Source organism: Cervus canadensis, chromosome 30 (assembly GCF_019320065.1).
Source record: "Cervus canadensis isolate Bull #8, Minnesota chromosome 30, ASM1932006v1, whole genome shotgun sequence".
In the NCBI taxonomy this organism is placed as follows: Eukaryota; Metazoa; Chordata; class Mammalia; order Artiodactyla; family Cervidae; genus Cervus; species Cervus canadensis.
The window spans coordinates 10,641,133-10,658,184 of record NC_057415.1 but is presented as its reverse complement, the minus strand read 5'-3'; the positions used below and the strand labels follow the sequence as shown (position 1 = coordinate 10,658,184).

General features: G+C 40.1%; 2 protein-coding genes across 3 annotated transcripts in view; both read left to right on the top strand.

The window, feature by feature from the left end:
- The first annotated feature begins 2,910 nt into the window (after positions 1–2,910).
- Positions 2,911–4,001, top strand: LOC122431630 (translation initiation factor IF-2-like). Its single transcript, XM_043452870.1, has 2 exons — positions 2,911–3,044; positions 3,197–4,001. Exons 1-2 carry the CDS (start codon positions 2,911–2,913, stop codon positions 3,999–4,001), a joined length of 939 nt encoding a protein of 312 aa, XP_043308805.1.
- Positions 3,253–17,052, top strand: part of GKAP1 (G kinase anchoring protein 1) — a 94,837-nt gene continuing 81,037 nt past the window's right edge. Inside the window, exons 1-3 of one of the 2 annotated variants that reach the window (XM_043452928.1) lie at positions 3,253–3,558; positions 3,995–4,129; positions 16,361–16,610. In XM_043452928.1, coding sequence (XP_043308863.1) covers positions 16,401–16,610 — 210 coding nt within the window. In that variant the 5' untranslated portion in view covers positions 3,253–3,558; positions 3,995–4,129; positions 16,361–16,400. The remainder of the gene's footprint in view (positions 3,559–3,994; positions 4,130–16,360; positions 16,611–17,052) is intronic. The other variant, XM_043452929.1, reaches the window with a different exon arrangement.

Below are 17,052 nucleotides of genomic sequence, written 5' to 3'. Positions count from 1 at the left end.
GTCTAAGTTACCAGGAGAGCCTTCACTATACTGGCTGATCTTATTATAAATTCATGTGGGCCCTTAGTAGTGCCTGGAAACCTTACCATGTTTCTCTCAATTCCCTCTCCCACACTCACAGACTATATTTCACCTCTCTTCCTCCCCCCTCCCCCACTAACCCCCTCACTACTTTCAGTTAATAACTACACGAACCAAAGTAAGCTAAACTGCTGTAACAAACAAAAATGTTATAGCTCCCACTCAACAGAAATTTGTATCTTGCTCACATAATAATCCAGAGTGGGTATTCCAGGCCAGTGGGCAACTCTCCTTCATCTCTACACCTTCTTTCTTACTGTCTGCCAATCCCAAGGTCTTGTAGTCATCTGCATAATCTAGCTGGCAGGAAGGAAAAAATGAATGAAGGCGGCATAGTGGCCTGGAAGTAGCCCACATCATCTCTGCTCACATTCTAGTAGCAATAACTTCACATTTGACCATACCCAACTGAAAGAAAGCCTGAGAAAAATAGTCTCTGTGCCCAGGAAGAATGAGAGAATAATACACTGTGATGGACAAATAGCAGTCCCCTAAAATGATGTTGTTTCTTATTTCACTGAGAAAATAGAAGCAACTAGAAAAGAACGTCTACTTTGTCCTGCTATCAGATCCACAAGCCTACTTCAGGATGTCCCATACATACGGAGACTGGAGGGATTATATTTCCAGGCTGTTCCCTAAGGGGCAGTGTCCAAGCTTTCAGTTAGAACAACATGGTCATAATGACCACATCACCTAATTACAAGTTCAAACATACCTTCTTTCCTGGTGCTTTTTTGACCTCTTTGGTTTTGGATATTGCGATCAACTCTCCTTCCTGCCCCTGTCTTTGTGAAACTCCAATGTATCTTGGTTTGGTGATTCTGTCTTACTCTGGTTCTCCTCCCACTTCCTCCTCTCCTTTGTTGACTTCTCTATCTAGATGAAATCCCTTCTTTATTTGTTGGCTTTTCTTGTCTAGGTCTGAGCTTCTTAAACTTCAAGGTGATACAATCACTTGGGGTTCCTGTTAAAGACCCGATTCAGCAGGTCTGAGATTCCACCTTTCCAACAAACCTCCTGGTGATGCCAGTGCTGCTGGGCCATTGACCACAAGGTTCTAAAGATGATGTTCTCCAAGATTCTGTCCTTTGTTTTCTTCTCTTCTCTCACATGTTATCACTGCCAGGCTAAACTTCCCAAACTATCTTCTAGTTCAACCCTCTTTCCCTTACTTCAAAACCTTTACATCTAACTTCTTAGTTGTCCACCTCTATTTGACTGACTCAACAACCTTTCAGACCTTTAAATGTCCAAGTCTAAACTAATCTCTTGAATTCCCTTGTGGTTCAGACAGTAAAGTGTTTGCCTACAATGTGGGAGACCTGGGTTCAATCCCTGGGTTGGGAAGATCCCCTGGAGAAGGAAATGGCAACCCACTCCAGTATTCTTGCCTGGAAAACCCCATGGACAGAGGATCCTGGTAGGCTACAGTCCATAGGATCACAAAGAGTCAGATACGACTGAGCGACTTCACTTTCAAACTGATCTCTCAAAAAGTAGTTCCTGTTCCTACTGATAATTGTCTTTTTTCTATCTTCTATAATTATCTCCAAACTCAAACTCTCCAATACCTTTTATTTTTCTCTTCCTCCTTCATGCATGTTATGCTATCCTCTCTTACTGGAAAACCAACGACTCAGTTGCCAAATTCTGTAGATTCTGCTTCCACATTACCTTTCAGCCAAACTCTTTAAAATTTCTCCTGCCTTTACCTTTTAGTCCAGATTTATCAATACCTTTTACCTGGCCTATTGCAAGTTTATCTGATCATTTTCCCACCTCTAATTTCTGTATCCAGTTACAAAGAGGTGAAAGAAAAGCAAAGCTTTTAAACCTCCAATTTTTTATTTTTTATCTTTAACTTATTTTGTATTGGGGTATAGCCAATTAACAATGTTGTGATACTTTCAGGTAAAGAAGGAAGGGATTCAGCCATACATATACATGGATCCACTCTTTCCCAAACCCAGCTCCCCTCCAGGCTGTCAGGTAACATCGAGTAGTTTCATGTGCTACACCGTAGGTCCCTGTTGTAAACCTCCAATCTTTTAAACCACGAAAACTAATGTTTTAAATACAAATTCTTCCACTTAGCATTCCAGGCCCCATTCTCCTCGCTGTCTGCCACTTCTCAACATGCCCTAGGGTGTTACCATTTGCTTTTCCTTAACACGACTTTCACTGATTCGCCTTCATACCTGTTCTCATGTTATCTCATCCCTATCTCCTTCAAGGTCAATCCCAAACGCCTTCTCCTCCTTACTGCCTTTCTTTCCTCATTCCCCGGACTGGTCTGAGAAGTTTCCTGATATTCTGCAGTACTCTATTTTTCACGTGGCACCTCTCATGATTTATCTTTTATTATAACTGTTTTATCCCTTATTCTGAAGGCAAAGTAACATCTTCAATTTCCCTCAGTAACCCTGCAGCGTCTTACCTATGGGGGCGTCTACTATTAGTTGAAATCAAAGTGATTTAGGAAGATAATGTGATGCAACGGTAAGCAGCAGAGAATCCGGTCAGGACAGTTGGGTTCCTGCTCTGCCATTTATTAGACGTGAGGCTTTGGCTAAGTCGCTTAACTTGGCTTGGGCAACGGGAATCCTACTACTTGATGGAACACTAAGGGAGAGAACTCTACAGAGAACTAACTAATCGATGTTCGTTATTTTCCTTGCAGAGAGCTGGTGCAGCCTTTCTATTCAAATCTTGTTTGCAGGACCACTCCTACTTAACCAACCGGAGGTCGGGCCCCCAAACGGCTAGGAATTCGGGCCCCCACGTTCCCCGGGCCTCTTTCCACGGCAGGGCTCTCTGTTCTCCGCGATGCAGGTGAAGCCGCCGACCTGCGGGGGAATGGCCTGGAGTCCTATTCTCTCGGGAGACCTCCCTCCTCCCACTCACTCCGGGAAAGCTCTCCCCTTCCCGGTAACCCAGAAGACCGCGGCGCCGCCGCCTACGTGAGACGTTTGGACCCTGCCCGGCCCCCGTAGCTCCCCTTCTCCAGCAGGTGGTTCTGGTCCTTTCCCCCAACTCTGGGCGCTCACGTCACCGGCGAACCTCTACCCACGCGCCAGCGCCGCAACCAACCGAGAAAATAAACAAACCCCAGCGCGCGGCGGCGGGCGCGCCAGGCCCCTCCCCCGCCCCGCCCCGCGGCTCTCACACCGCCCCCTCAGCCGGGACTTCCCTCCCGCCCTCGGCTCACGGCCGCGCTCTCTCCGCCCCTCACTGCGGCCCGCAGCCGCGCTCCCCGCCGCGGTCCGCCCGGCCCGACGCCCGTTAGTGCCCGGCGCCCGCTCGCGGGGCCGCCGCGCGACCCCTGCCCGGTGCGAGCCCGCCCTGCCCCCCGACACTTGACCCAGCGCAGTCCCAACGCCCAGTGCGGCCGCCCCGGGAGCCGCGGAGCGGCGGCGGCGGCGGCGGCGGGGGGAGGAGGGAGAGGAGGGCCGAGCCGGCGGCCGGGGAGGCCCGGTGAGTACGCGGAGGGCGGGCCGCCTCGCGGGGGGTTAGCTCCGGCGCCCCTGAGGCAGTGGTGGCTGCCCGGCCGCGCCGCTCAGGGCGCCCGGGCTCGGCAGTTGGGGACTCGGCCTGAGGCGACGGGCCCCGCTGGCCGGAGCCACTGGGCAGAGTGCGCGGGAGGGCCGCTCCTCAGGAAGGCCCTCGGCGCCCAGCTCGGGGGCGGCGGAGAGGGACCCGCGCCGACCCCAGGCCCGGGCGCACCGGCGGTGCCTGCGCCTCCCGAGATCCCGCGGGGGCCGGGCCAGGGGGCGACCGCGGTCGCGGGGCCGCCGAGTGACAGGTGCCGCCGCCCCCTCCCCGCCGCGGGCATCGCTCTCTCTCCCGGGAAGCCAGGCGCTCGGAAATTTCTGGAGCAACTAACCCGACTCGCTCTTTTTCTCCGTTGCAGGTTTTGAAACCGCTTCTTTGCCAGAGTTCGGTCTCTCCCAGCCCTGTTTCTTTCTCGTGTGTACTTTGCGCGAGTAAGTTTGGGAGCATCGGTTAACAGCCTATGGGTGATATTTGGCTTTCGTTCGTGCATGAGGTATAGTGAATTACTTCTTGAATAAAGTGCTCCTCCTCCTCCCGCTGGCTATTGAAAAAAGAGAAGGGTTTTGAATTTTTTTTTTTTTTTGGCAGTTATTGTTTGTAATAAGCAGTCTTCCAGAAATTTTGTCATCTCTAACACTTAGGGATCTTGGTCGATATTGAACAGTAAAGTAAAATGGCTTATTAAAAAAGTAAAAATGGCTTATTAAGTTGTATTTTCTCTCCACCTTCTTTTAGATTTTTCATTTTTAACTTTAGCTAGAGTCTCCAATTGAGTAAGTGCTATGGCTTTCATTAGACGCACTAATGAGAAAAATCGTCTTTCCTCTTCTGGACAGCCACTGAAATATTCGCTACACTTTTCATCATTGTCTGCTTCTTTACATAGTAAACGTGCTTGTAAGTGTAACCTGAATCGTCAGTTCGGTAAATTTGACTTGCTAGCTATAAGAATATTAAACTTGGTGGCAATTAAAAATATAAAAAATCTGTAGAAATACAGATTTTTTTTCAACAAGTTCATAACACATAAGTTTGCATTAGTCATCCTGATTAACGGAAGATGATGTCATACTTGTTAACAACACACTTAGCTATAAGATATCAATAAGGTGGAAGAGTGAAGAATTCAGAAGTTAAACAGGAAGAGATCATTGGGACTAATGAAGATACGTGTGCTTTATTCATGGGAGAATCCCTTAGTTCCTCACTCAGTACCTGCTTGTACTGTTTGCTTAGGTTTTTCAATCCACACAAATTTAGATGCTGCAGGTTAGAGATGGGAGACAGTATTGAACTATGAAGGAAAAAAATGTTTGTATGTATTAAGTTCGTTGATAGCAAAGTTTGGGTATGTTCCTGTCACTTACTGGTTGTGAACCTTAGTTTATAAGACGCCAAAGTGAAAGATATTGTGTAGTTGTGTTATTTGAGGAACAACATGAAAAAAATACAATGAAATTTTCACCAGATATTAAGTCACTCATACGCAGTGCCATTTCATTTTATGGCTTTTGTTTTTTAAAATCTAAGCTACTTTTCAGTGAGACCACACTGTATTCATTTCTTTTTTCACCAGGCTTACTGGTTGATTATGTTAGTGGAAGATCACTATTGTTTTTATAAAAAGGGATATATTTGGTGGTTCTTGATTGAGGAGCTTATACATATGTCAGTTGTCAAGTGCCCTAATTATGGTTCCCTGGACTGAGGGATGGCTACTGCTACCATCTTTCTTGACCCTAGGATGATCATAGTCGAGAAGAATGATATCATAGTGGCACTTTTTCTCAGAACTTTGGTAGAGGAACCCAAGAGGCTCGGGCATTTATAAAACCTGCTTCTTGCAGTTTAGGCTATTCATTTAGTAAGTGTATTTACTTAACCTCCTGATGTATTCTAGTTCTTTTAAATTAATGTTTTAAAACCAGTTCTGTTTCCTAAACAAATATACCTTCTAAATGATATTAGTTGTGGTGATGATGAGTTAGTAGAATGGCACTTAACAATGAAGCAACTTTGAACTGCTAATAACCACTATTAACTCACTTTTGCATTTTGGGAATTGAGGATTATCTCTAGTGCACTTTGTGTTTTGCTACATTCTATTTTAGAGCAGGTCTTTGAATGAGTAGATAGTTGTGTACTTGGGGAATATAAATATTTTTTAAAAAACCAAATTCAATAAATGTATCTTTTGTGTGCCAGGTCCTGTGATTTTGTTGCGGGTGGAAAGAAGAGGCCCTTGCCTTTCAGGATGTTGAAATCAGGATTATAAAGAGCTGGGCACAATAGTAAACATAATTTTAATTAAATCTGTCCAGTAATAAAAGTAAATATAAAGTACAGAAATATTGCAGAGGAGGAAATGATTAAACAGGCAGGTTAGAAGAAGCATTTTAGAGATGCTAGCACCTGATCAAGATTTTGAGGAACAAATACTGGGTAGGCCAAAAAGTTCCTTTAGCTTTTTCTGTAAGATCTTATGGAAAAACCACAAAAAAAACACTTTGTGGCCAACCCAATACAGGTTGTAAGTGGAAGAGATATAGGACATTTTAGGCAAAAGGCATAGTAAAAGCTATAAGCAAGTAAAAGTAAATGTGTGGTCAGGAAGTTTTAAGTAGTTTTTTTGTTTGTTTATTTGTGGCTATGCTGGGCCTTCACTGTTGTGCACAGGCTTTCTCTGGTTGTGGTGAGCGCCGGCTACTCCTAGTTGCAGTGCAGAGGCTTCCCATTGTGGTGGCTTGTTTTGTCGTGGCACACGGGCTCTAGGTGCTCCGGCTCAGCAGTTGTGGTGCGCGGGCTTAGCTGCTGTGTGGCATGCGGAATCTTCCCAGGCCAGGGATTGAACCTGTGTGTCCTGTGTTAGCAGATTCTTATCTACTGTGCCACCAAGGAAGTCCTAAGTAATTGTTTTGGTGGAGTACAATGTCTGAGGAAGGACAGTTGCTTTTGAAAATCCTAACATATGTTCTAATATTAAGTAATTTCTTTTCTAGTACTGAGTATAAAGTGGAGACTTTCCTGTAATTTGATATTACTTACTAATGGTGTTCATTAAGAAAGTATAAAATATTGCACTTCATATGATGAGTTGCCTGCATGTTTATATTTGTAAACTTATTGTGCATTTGTTTTTAAGTTATCTTGTGAACTTTTGTCTTCCTTCAACTACTTAAATTAACCTTTAAATTATTTTTAAAAAAAAGACTTAGCAGGAAGAGGGATAAACAGAAAATGATATTACATTTCTGGACCAAAAAAACTGATTGGTGTAGTATTTTAGTAATGTGTATCTGTTTAACATAGAACACTAGCCATTACAGTCATAGACTGACCAATGTAAGTAACTTAGTGGATGTCCACTATATTTTTGTTTTGTGTACCTTAATTATCTCCATGTTATTTAAGTGTATGTATATAAATGTCTGAGCATTTGAGTACCTGTATTTTAAAGACCATGTGATAAAGAAAGAACGGGAAAATGGAGGAGGGAGAAGAGCTCCATTTGCATCTGTTTACCTAAGTATCTCTTTGATATGACTATAGGTGGAGATGCAGAAGTGTAGGACACAAGATCTCTAACCCTACCCTTACAAGAATATTGACCCTAGCCCTTTCCCTGAAATAGTATCTTTAAAAGTCTAATGTTTTTGTGGTCTGCTTATTTGTCTCTTTTTCTCTTTAAGATTTTTTTAAAAGTAGTTTCAAATGAATTCCTGGATTATATGACTTTTTTTTTTTGTAAATTCAGAAAAATTTGTTAATGACGGCAGTGTTCTCTTAAAAACATGCAATACAATCAGTCTTTAACAATTGCTTTCTGTCATTTGTCTTCTCAGTCACTAACATAAGGGACCTGAGTCATGTCATTGTTAATTCTGACCTGTAGTTGCCCTTTCTAAGTTTTGACACAGGGCAGAAAAATCAATATTGCATTGATTATATTATGTTTTCTTTTTTGATTTTGGGTATAGATAGCCATTTTCCCTTTTCAAGATGAGATTTTTTTTTTTCTTCTTACAGAAGGTCATTATAGACTATTTGGGGAAATAATGAAAACTATAGAAGGGAAGATAGGCATCATGGGTAGCCCCATACATCTCATTCTTTTTGGTATGTAAACAAATAGCATGTTTACAAACTGGGGATTATTTTTATTCCCTTCTTTCATTTAAAGTTTACATTTCACTCCTCTTCCCACTTGTGAAGTGTTGGTTAGTGCATGGTATATACATTTTTGATATATAGATTCCTCTCATGACTAATGAGGGAGTTGATGTGTTGTCTATCACTTTTTTTTTAAAAGTAGAACATATGATATAGTTGATGAGCCCTTCCAGTTGTCCCATCTCTCTACTCCCTCAGCTGCTAAGTAGAGCTATTTTTTGCCTTTAATTTTACTATTATATAAAGTCTAGTACAGGTGACTACCACTCTTCTATTCTTCTGACTAGACAAGGGATCATTGCTGGTGAACATTTCCCCCTTTCCATCTACCTTTCATTAGTTCAGCACATGGATTGCTAAGGTGTAGCATAGGTAGCTGCCTCATCAGAAAAAGTTATTTTGAGTGTTTATCACTAATTCTTTTCTCAGTTAACACAATGTATTCTATTGCTTTCTTTTCACTTTTATTATTCTCATTCATTCAGGAAACATTGGTTGCTTGTCACCTGTGTCCACTATTTAAGACATAGTCACTACTGTGATTCTTGGGTTTCAGGTAGATTGGTGTTTTCCTTATGCAGTATGTTAGATAAAATCTTTAGGTCTTTGACTCTTTCCAGTGGCTCAACCGCAAATTCTCAAGGCCAAAAACTTTTTTTCTTTTCATTTCAAAGAAAAAAAATTTCTGTGAGCTTTTAAGAGATGTTTAGAATGTCTGTGAACATTTCACTCATGCAGGACAATCCAGATATGAAATTCAGTTTTGGTATCAGTCCTAAATTGGAGAGGAAGTATATTTGTGTAAGCTGTTGGTGATGATAAGGTTAGATAATATTGCAGTGACAACCTGAAAAGCTCAGCAGCTTAATGCAGCAAAGTTGCTTTCCTTCTCAAGCTACATATCCATTACAGGTTAATAAGGAGATTTTTTTCATTGTAGTTTCAGACTCCATCAGACTTGACTGATGGAGACTTCTTCTCAGTATATGCTTCTGCAATAACAGAAGCAGAGGAAAAGCATGGCTCACCATGCTCTGGCTTTTAAAGCTTACATTTCACTGGTAAGTCACACTGGCCATGTCTGCATTCAACATGAGAGTGATACATAATTCTTTTTCAGGGAGGGGCAGTGAATATTTTTGAATAGCTATCATATGCAATTTATAGTTGCAACAGTTAAAATTAAATACAGTAGTTGTAGAACAACTGTGTAGGATTAGTGTGCCTAAAGTGGTCAGAACTACTAAAACTTAACAGGATTTTAACATGGCATGTTGAAGTGGAAGCAGAATTAATGTTTTCCATAATATTTTTGAGTCTGAAAATTTCTTTTCATTTTGTAGTATTTTCTCCCTTTTAATAACTTACAAAGCCTTAATTCTCATGTTTGTGGGAAAGAGTTAAGCCTCAAAATATGTCTTAATTTTATCGGTGTAATGTCATCTCTGTATGTTGTGGTATTTTATCTTAATTCATTTATTTTTCGGCATAGGAACAATAGGTATTAATATATTATAATAAAAATACTTTGATTTTGTAACTATTAGATGGCATCTTCAAATATCAGCTCTTCTTTGGTTTTCCCTCATTGTTGAGCAAAAAACTGAAAAATTTCTAAATAATTTTCTGGATTGTTAGGTTAAGATAGAACATTGAATATATGCTTCTCATTTTTGTTTCCTCCTGGGGGGTGAAAACATGATAACCATAGTGTGTGGTTAGCTTTCAAAATGTACCTTAATGATCCTTACCTCCTGGTATTCACACTTTTAAACAGTCTCCTTCTGCAGTGTATAAATAGGGTGTCCTGGGTAAGCAGTAGGATATTGTGGAAATAACAGTAGCTCGTTTAGGTGTGAGCACTGTGGCTCAAGGCAGACATGATAAAACTATAAAGAAAAACAAAGGAATAAGTAACACACAAATCAGGATAATAAATTATCTTTGAACAGGTTGGGTGTTAGGGGGATGCTACTGGGGAGAACCATAGGTTGGGTTAACATTTCATTAATCTCAGTGCTGGGTACTTGGAGTGTTCCTTTAGTTTTTTAAACTTAATATTTTATTCAGTTTTGTATTCAATACATTTCAAAGTAAAACATTTATGAATTTCACAATTAAGAAGATCTGTTTCTTTTGAACTGAGAATACTTAAGTCTTCTAGTAGTTACAAGGCTTCTTAGAACCTGCAGAGTGTAAGCAAATCTAATTTCTGGTCCTGACTTTGACAGTAACTTGCAGAATGGCTTAACCAGTCTAAGTACCAGTTGTCTCATCTGTAAAGCCAAAGGATTTGGGTTAGATATTACTAGAGGACCTTTTTAAAAACAATTTTTATTGTATAGTTGATTTACAGTCTTGTGTTAGTTTCTAGTGTAAATAAAATGATTCAACTTTATATATATATTCTTTTATTAGAGGACCTTTGATATCATGAGTTTAAAAATTTCTTTAAAAGCTGAAAGATACCAATAAGGGATTAATTTCTAAAATATATAAAGAGCTCATACAGCTTGATATCAAAAAGACAACCCAATCAGAAAATAGGCAGAAGACCTAAATGGACATTTCTTCAAAGACAACATACAGACGGCCTACAGGCACATGAAAAGATGTTCATTATGCCCAGTTATTAGGGAAATGCAGATCAAAACTGCAATGAGGTATCATCTCACACCAGTCAGAATGACTGTTATTTTAAAAAAATCTACACATAAATGCTGAAGAAGGTGTGGAGAAAAAGAACCCTTTTATACTGTTGGTGGGAATATGAATTGGTGCAACCACTGTGGAGAACAGTACGGAGGCTCCTTAAAAAACTAAAAACAGAGTTACTACTATATGATCCAGCAATCCCACTCCTGGGCGTTTACCCAGAGAAAACTTTAATTCAAAAAGATATGTGTACCCCAGTGTTAATTTGTTGTTGTGTTCAGTTGCTGAGTCATGTCTGATTCTTTGCAACCCCATGGACTGCAGCAAGCCAGGCTCCTTTGTCTTCCACTGTCTTGCAGAGTTTGCTCAAACGCATGTCCATTGAGTCAGTGATGCTGTCTAACCATATCATCCTCTGCCACCCCCTTCCCCTTTTGCCTTCAGTCTTTCCCAGCATCAGGGTTTTTCCAGTGAGTCAGCTGTTCACATTGGGTGGCCACAGTATTGGAGTTTCAGCTTCAGCAGGAGTCTTTCAAAGGAATATTCAGGGTTGGTATCCTTTAGGATTGACTGATTTGATCTCCTTGCTGTCCAAGGGACTCTCAGGAGTCTTCGCCAGCACCACAATTCAAACGTATCAATTCTTTGGCACTCAACCTTCTTTATGATCCAGTCTCACATCCATACGTGACTATTGGAAAAACCATATCTTTGATGAGACAGTCTTTTGTCAGCAAAGTGGTGTCTGTTTTTTTAATACACTGTGTAGATTTGTCATAGCTTTCCTTCCAAGTAGCAAGCGTCTTTTAATTTCATGGCTGCAGTCACTGTCCACAGTGATTTGGGAGCCCAAGAAAATAAAATCTGTCACTACTACAAGTTTTTCTGCTTCTGTTTGCCATGAAGTGATGAGACTGGATTTCATGATCTTAGTTTTTTGAATGTAGAGTTTCAAGTCACCTTTTTCACTCTCCTCTTTCACTCTCGTAAGGAGGCTCTTTAATTCCTCTTCATTTTCTTCCATTAGAGTGGTATCATCTGCATATGTGAGTTTGTTGATATTTCTCCCGGCAATCTTGATTCCAGCTTCTGATTCATCCAGCCTGTCATATCACATGATGTACTTCACATATAAGTTAAATAAGCAGGATGACAACATACAGCCTTGTACTCCTTTCCCAATTTGGAACCAGTCAGCTTTTTCCATGGCTGGTTCTAACTGTTTCTTCTTGATGTGTATATAGGTTTCTCAGGAGTCAAGTAAGTAGTCTTGTATTCTCATCTCTTAAAGAATTTTCCACAGTTTGTTGTGATCCACACAGTTAAAGGCTTTAGTGTAGTTAGTGAAGCAAAGGCAGATGTTTTCCTGGAATTCTCTTACATTTTCTATGATCCATCAGATCTTGGCAATTTGATCTCTGGCTCCTCTGCCTTTTTTAAATCCAGCTTGAACATCTGGAAGTTCTTGGTTCATGTACTGTTGAAGCCTGGCTTGGAGAATTTTGAGCATTACTTTGCTACCATGTGAAATGAGTGCAACTGTGTGGTAGTTTGAACATTCTTTGGCACTGCCTTTCTTTGGGATTGGAATGAAAACTGACCTTTTCCAGTCCTGTGGCCACTGCTGAGTTTTCCAAATTTTCTGGCATATTGAGTGTAGCACTTTCATAGCATCATCTTTTAGGATTTGAAAAGGTTCAGGTGGAATTCCATCACCTCCACTAGCTTTGTTGGTTGTGATGCTTCCTAATGCCCACTTGACCTCACACTCCAAAATGTCTAGCTCTGGGTGAGTGATCACACCGTTGTGGTTATCTGGCTCATGAAGATCTTTTTTGTATAGTTCTTCTGTGTATTCTTGCCACTTTTTAATATCTTCTGCTTCTGTTAGGTCCATACCATTTCTGTCCTTTATTGTGCCTATCTTGGCATGAAATGTTCCCTTGATATATTCAATTTTCTTGAAGAGAAAGAAGGGATTTTCTTGATATCTCTTTCCCTTCTATTGTTTTCCTGTTTCTTTGCATTGTTCACTTAGGACGGTCTTCTTACCTTTCCTTGTTGTTCTCTATAACTCTGCATTCATTTGGATATCTTCCCCTTTCTCCCTTGCTTTTTGCTTCTCCTCTTTCCTCAGTCATTGTAAGGCCTCCTGAGACAACCACCCTACCTTCGTGCATTTCTTTTTGTTTGGGATGGTTTTGGTCACTGCTTCCTGAACCTCTGTCCATTGTTCTTCAGTCACTTTCTCTACCAAATCTAATTCCTTGAGTCTGTTCATCACCTCCATTGTATCATTATAAGGGATTTGATTTAGGTCATACTTGAATGGTCTGGTGGTTTTCCCTACTTTCTTCATTTTAAGCCTGAAATTTGATCTGAGCCACAGCCAGCTCCAGGTCTTGTTTTCACTGACTGTATAGAGCTTTTCCATCTTTGGCTGCAAAGAAAACATAATCAGTCTGTTTTTCATTATTTACTATCTGGTGATGTCCATGTGAAGAGACATCCCTTGGGTTGGAAAAGGGGGGTTGCTGTGACCAGCATGTTCTCTTAACAAAACTGTTAGCCTTTGCCCTGCTTCATTTTGTACTCCAAGACCAAACTTGACTGTTATTCTGGGTATCTGTTGACTTCCTACTTTTGCCTTCTGATCCCAATGATGAAAAGGACATCTTTCATCTTTTTTGGTGTTAATTCTAGAAGATCTTGTAGGTCTTCATAGAACTGGTCAACTTCAACTTCTTTGGCATCAGTGATTGGGGCATAGACTTGGATTACTGTGATGTTGAATGGTTTGCCTTGGAAATGATTTGAGATCGCTCTGTCATTTTTAAGGTTGCACCCAAGTACTGCATTTCAGATTCTTTTGTTGATGATGAGAAATACTCCTTTTCTTCTAAGGAATTCTTGCCCACAGTAGTAGATGTAGTGGTTATCTGAATTAAATTTGCCCATTCCCATCCATTTTAGTTCACTGATTTCCTAAGATGTCGATGTTCACTCTTGCCATCTCCTGCTTGACCATGTCCAATTTACCTTTATTCATGGCCCTAACATTCCAGGTTCCTATGCAGTGGTGTTCTTTACAGTGTCAGACTTTACTTTCATCACCAGATTCGTCCACAACTGAGCATTGTTTCCACTGTGACCCAGCTGCTTCATTCTTTCTGGAGCTGTTAGTAATTTGCCCTCCACTCTTCCCCAGTAGTGTATTGGATACTTTCTGGCCTACAGGGCTCATCTTCTGGTGTCACATATTTTTGCCTTTTCGTACTGTTAATGGGCTTCTTGAGTCAGTAATGATTTGCCATATCCTCCTCCAGTGGACCACATTTTGTCAGAACTCTTCACTATGACCCTTCCGTCTCGGGCAGCCCTGCACAGCATGGCTCGTAGCTTCATTGAGTTATACGAGCCCCTGTGCTACGACAGAGCTGTAATCCATGAAGGCACTCGGTTTTCATAGCAGCCTTGTTTACAGATTGAATATAGTTCCCTCTGCTATACAGTAGGTGCTTTTATATATCATAGTGTGAATATGTTAATCCCAAACTAATTTAATCTTCCCCTCACCCCTTCTATCACCTGTGGTAAGTATGAGTTCATTTTCTATGTCTATGAGTCTATTTCTGTTTTGTAAATAAATTCATTTGTATTATTTTATTTTTTTAGATTCCACATATAAGTGATATTATATGATATTTGTCTTTGTCATGTTTACTTCACTTAATATGATCATATGTAGGTCCGTGTTGTTACAAGTGTCATTATTTCATTCTTTTTTATGGATGAGTATTATTCCATTGTGTTTGTATATCACAAACAGATGACTTGGATTACACAAGTCTATACACACACATGCATCCTCTTTATCCATTCATCTCTTGATGGCCATTTAGCTTGTTTCCATGTCTTGGCTATTGTTAATAGCGCTGCTGTGAACATTGGGCACTGTTTACAATATTTCCCAGGCAAGAAAACTGGAGTGGGTTGCCATTTCCTTCTCCAGGGGATCTTCCTGACATGGGGATTGGACCAGCATCTCCTGCATTGGCAGGTGGATTCTTTAGCACTGAGCCACCAGGAAGCCCCATAAATAATATGTATATATATATTTAAATAATTGAGTAAAAATATATACATGTATATAAATAACTGAGTCATTTCCCTGTACACTTGAAATTAACACAGCATTGTAAATTAGCTACAATAAAAGAAAAAAAACTGAAAGACATAGGGTGCACTGAGATTAGTTAACTAAAAGATAACGGTAGAAGGTGATTTTGAAAAGTTTCCTTTGGTTGAGAGAATTTAAGTTCTCTTTTTTTAACTATTGAGGTAACATGTATATTATTTTTACATAAAAACATTTTTACACGTATATTATAAAAACAATATATGCTATTATTTTTGTTATAGAATGTTTTTATATTATATATAATTTATATATTATATAGTTTTTCTTAGATATAATTTTTATATATATAATAATTTTTGTTACAATAGTCATGCTTTAGGGACATTTATATAGAAGAAAATTTTATGAACTTAATCATTGTAGTTACTGTTTCCAGTATTCTTCTGTCTATTGTGAAGAGCCACATTTCTATCTGGGATGATTTTCCCTGTAACTTAAAGAACCTCCTTCAGTAATTCTTGATGTGTGGTTCTGCTGGTTATGAATATTTTCAGGTTTTGCATGTGTGGTGGTGGCATTGGTTTAATCGCTAAGTTGTGTCTGACTGATTCTTGCGACCCCATGGACTGTAGCCTGCCAAGCTCCTCTGTCCATGGGATTTCCCAGGCAAGATACTGGAGTGGGTTGCCATTTCCTTCTCCAGGGTAAGTTCTCTATTTTGCCATCACTCTAGAATCAAACTTAAGGCGGAATTTGTATATAAGAATGTTCTTCCTTTCCTACTCCTTTTTCCCTGTCTTCAAAGTTAAGGATAAGCATGTAGTAGGGCCAGTGGTGGGAGAAGGAAATGACAGCCCACTCTAGTCCTCTTGCCTGGAGAATCCCATGGATGGAGGAGCCTGGTGGGCTGCAGTCCATGGGATCACTCAGGGTCAGATACGACTGAGCGACTTCACTTTCACTTTTCACTTTCATGCATTGGAGAGGGAAATGGCAACCCACTCCAGTGTTCTTGCCTGGAGAATCTCAGGGACGGGGGAGCCTGGTGGGCTGCCGTCTATGGGGTTGCACAGAGTCAGACACAACTGATGCGACTTAGCAGCAGCAGCAGGACCAGTGGTCTCTAGTGCAGTGAAATGATATATGTATTTTTTAATTTTATTAATAAACTGTATTGATTTAGGATGTTTTCCATAAATATATGTCTGTATTATGGCAGACTTAGGATGTTCTTCATAGATATATGGTGGCATATTTATTTATTTATTTATTTTTGATAGGTAAGAAGTGATTTTTTAGACTAGGACCTTTGTGAGGTTGACAAGTGGGCGGGTGAGAAATGTCACACCCTTCAAAATTACTGGGCTTCTGTTTTATGTGTGTGTTAGTTGTTCAGTTGTGTCCTACTCTTTGGGATCCCATGGTGTGTAGCTATGGTGGCGTATTTAAAAGAAAGAAGAAAGTCACTAATTTTTGGAAACTGAATGGAAAAATAATTATATTGGTGGTAGACTTGTAATAATTGTGAAATCTCAGTATATAATTTTTTGTTTTATATTATGCAATTTTATGTTGTTTACTTAAGTTTAAAAAGTATGTTATTGCCAGTAGGACTGTGGGTATGAATCCAAATGTTACTAAATCCAGTGTCAGGAGAAGTGTGTGTGTATTTCTGTTTGTTCTGAAATATAAAACAGTAAAATCTAGAAACAGATTTTACTGTGTTTACTTATCTGCCTCCTTTCTCCCTTCCCACAGGAATTCTTGACAGAAGTATTTTGAAAGAGAAATCTTTACAATGGCCTCAGCAGTACTTAGTTCTGTTCCCACTACTGCCTCTCGTTTTGCCTTGTTGCAAGTGGATAGTGGCAGTGGTTCTGATTCTGAGCCTGGAAAAGGCAAAGGTCGAAATACTGGAAAGTCTCAAACAAATAAATCAACTACAAATGAGAAAAAAAGAGAGAAAAGAAGAAAAAAGAAGGAACAGCAGCAGAGTGAAGCAAATGAGGTAGCGATTATATTTCATGTCTGCTTTCTCAGTAGATTGTAAGCATGAAGAGGACAGTTACTATCTTGTTGATCCATGTATCCACAGTTCCTGGTCCATAGGTACTTGGTAATTATGACTATAATATATATAAATATATGAATTTGTGTGTATTTGAAGTCTAATGTAATGAACATATGGAATGCCTTTCTTTTCCTTGTCTCTGGAAGCTTATGTGCTTCTTCCAAAAAGTTCCTGAAAAACACAGGCAGTCTTAAAACGAAACAAAGATCATTTGTGAATATAAAATAAAAAAATATAGAAAAAGAAACAGATCAATTGTGAATATAAAATAAAAATATTTATTCTCTAGTGACTATAACTAGAGATATAACAAATTAATATTTTGGTATGTGTTTTCTGTACACATATATGTTTTTTGAATATATAGACATGTGCACAC

What these genes read in the sequence shown, in the direction of transcription:
- LOC122431630 (XM_043452870.1), top strand. Translation starts at nt 2,911, where the DNA reads ATGCAGGTGAAGCCGCCGACCTGCGGGGGAATGGCCTGGAGTCCTATT. An exon ending in ACCGCGGCGCCGCCGCCTAC is followed by an intron (nt 3,045 to 3,196) that starts GTGAGACGTTTG and finishes AACAAACCCCAG; the next exon opens with CGCGCGGCGGCGGGCGCGCC.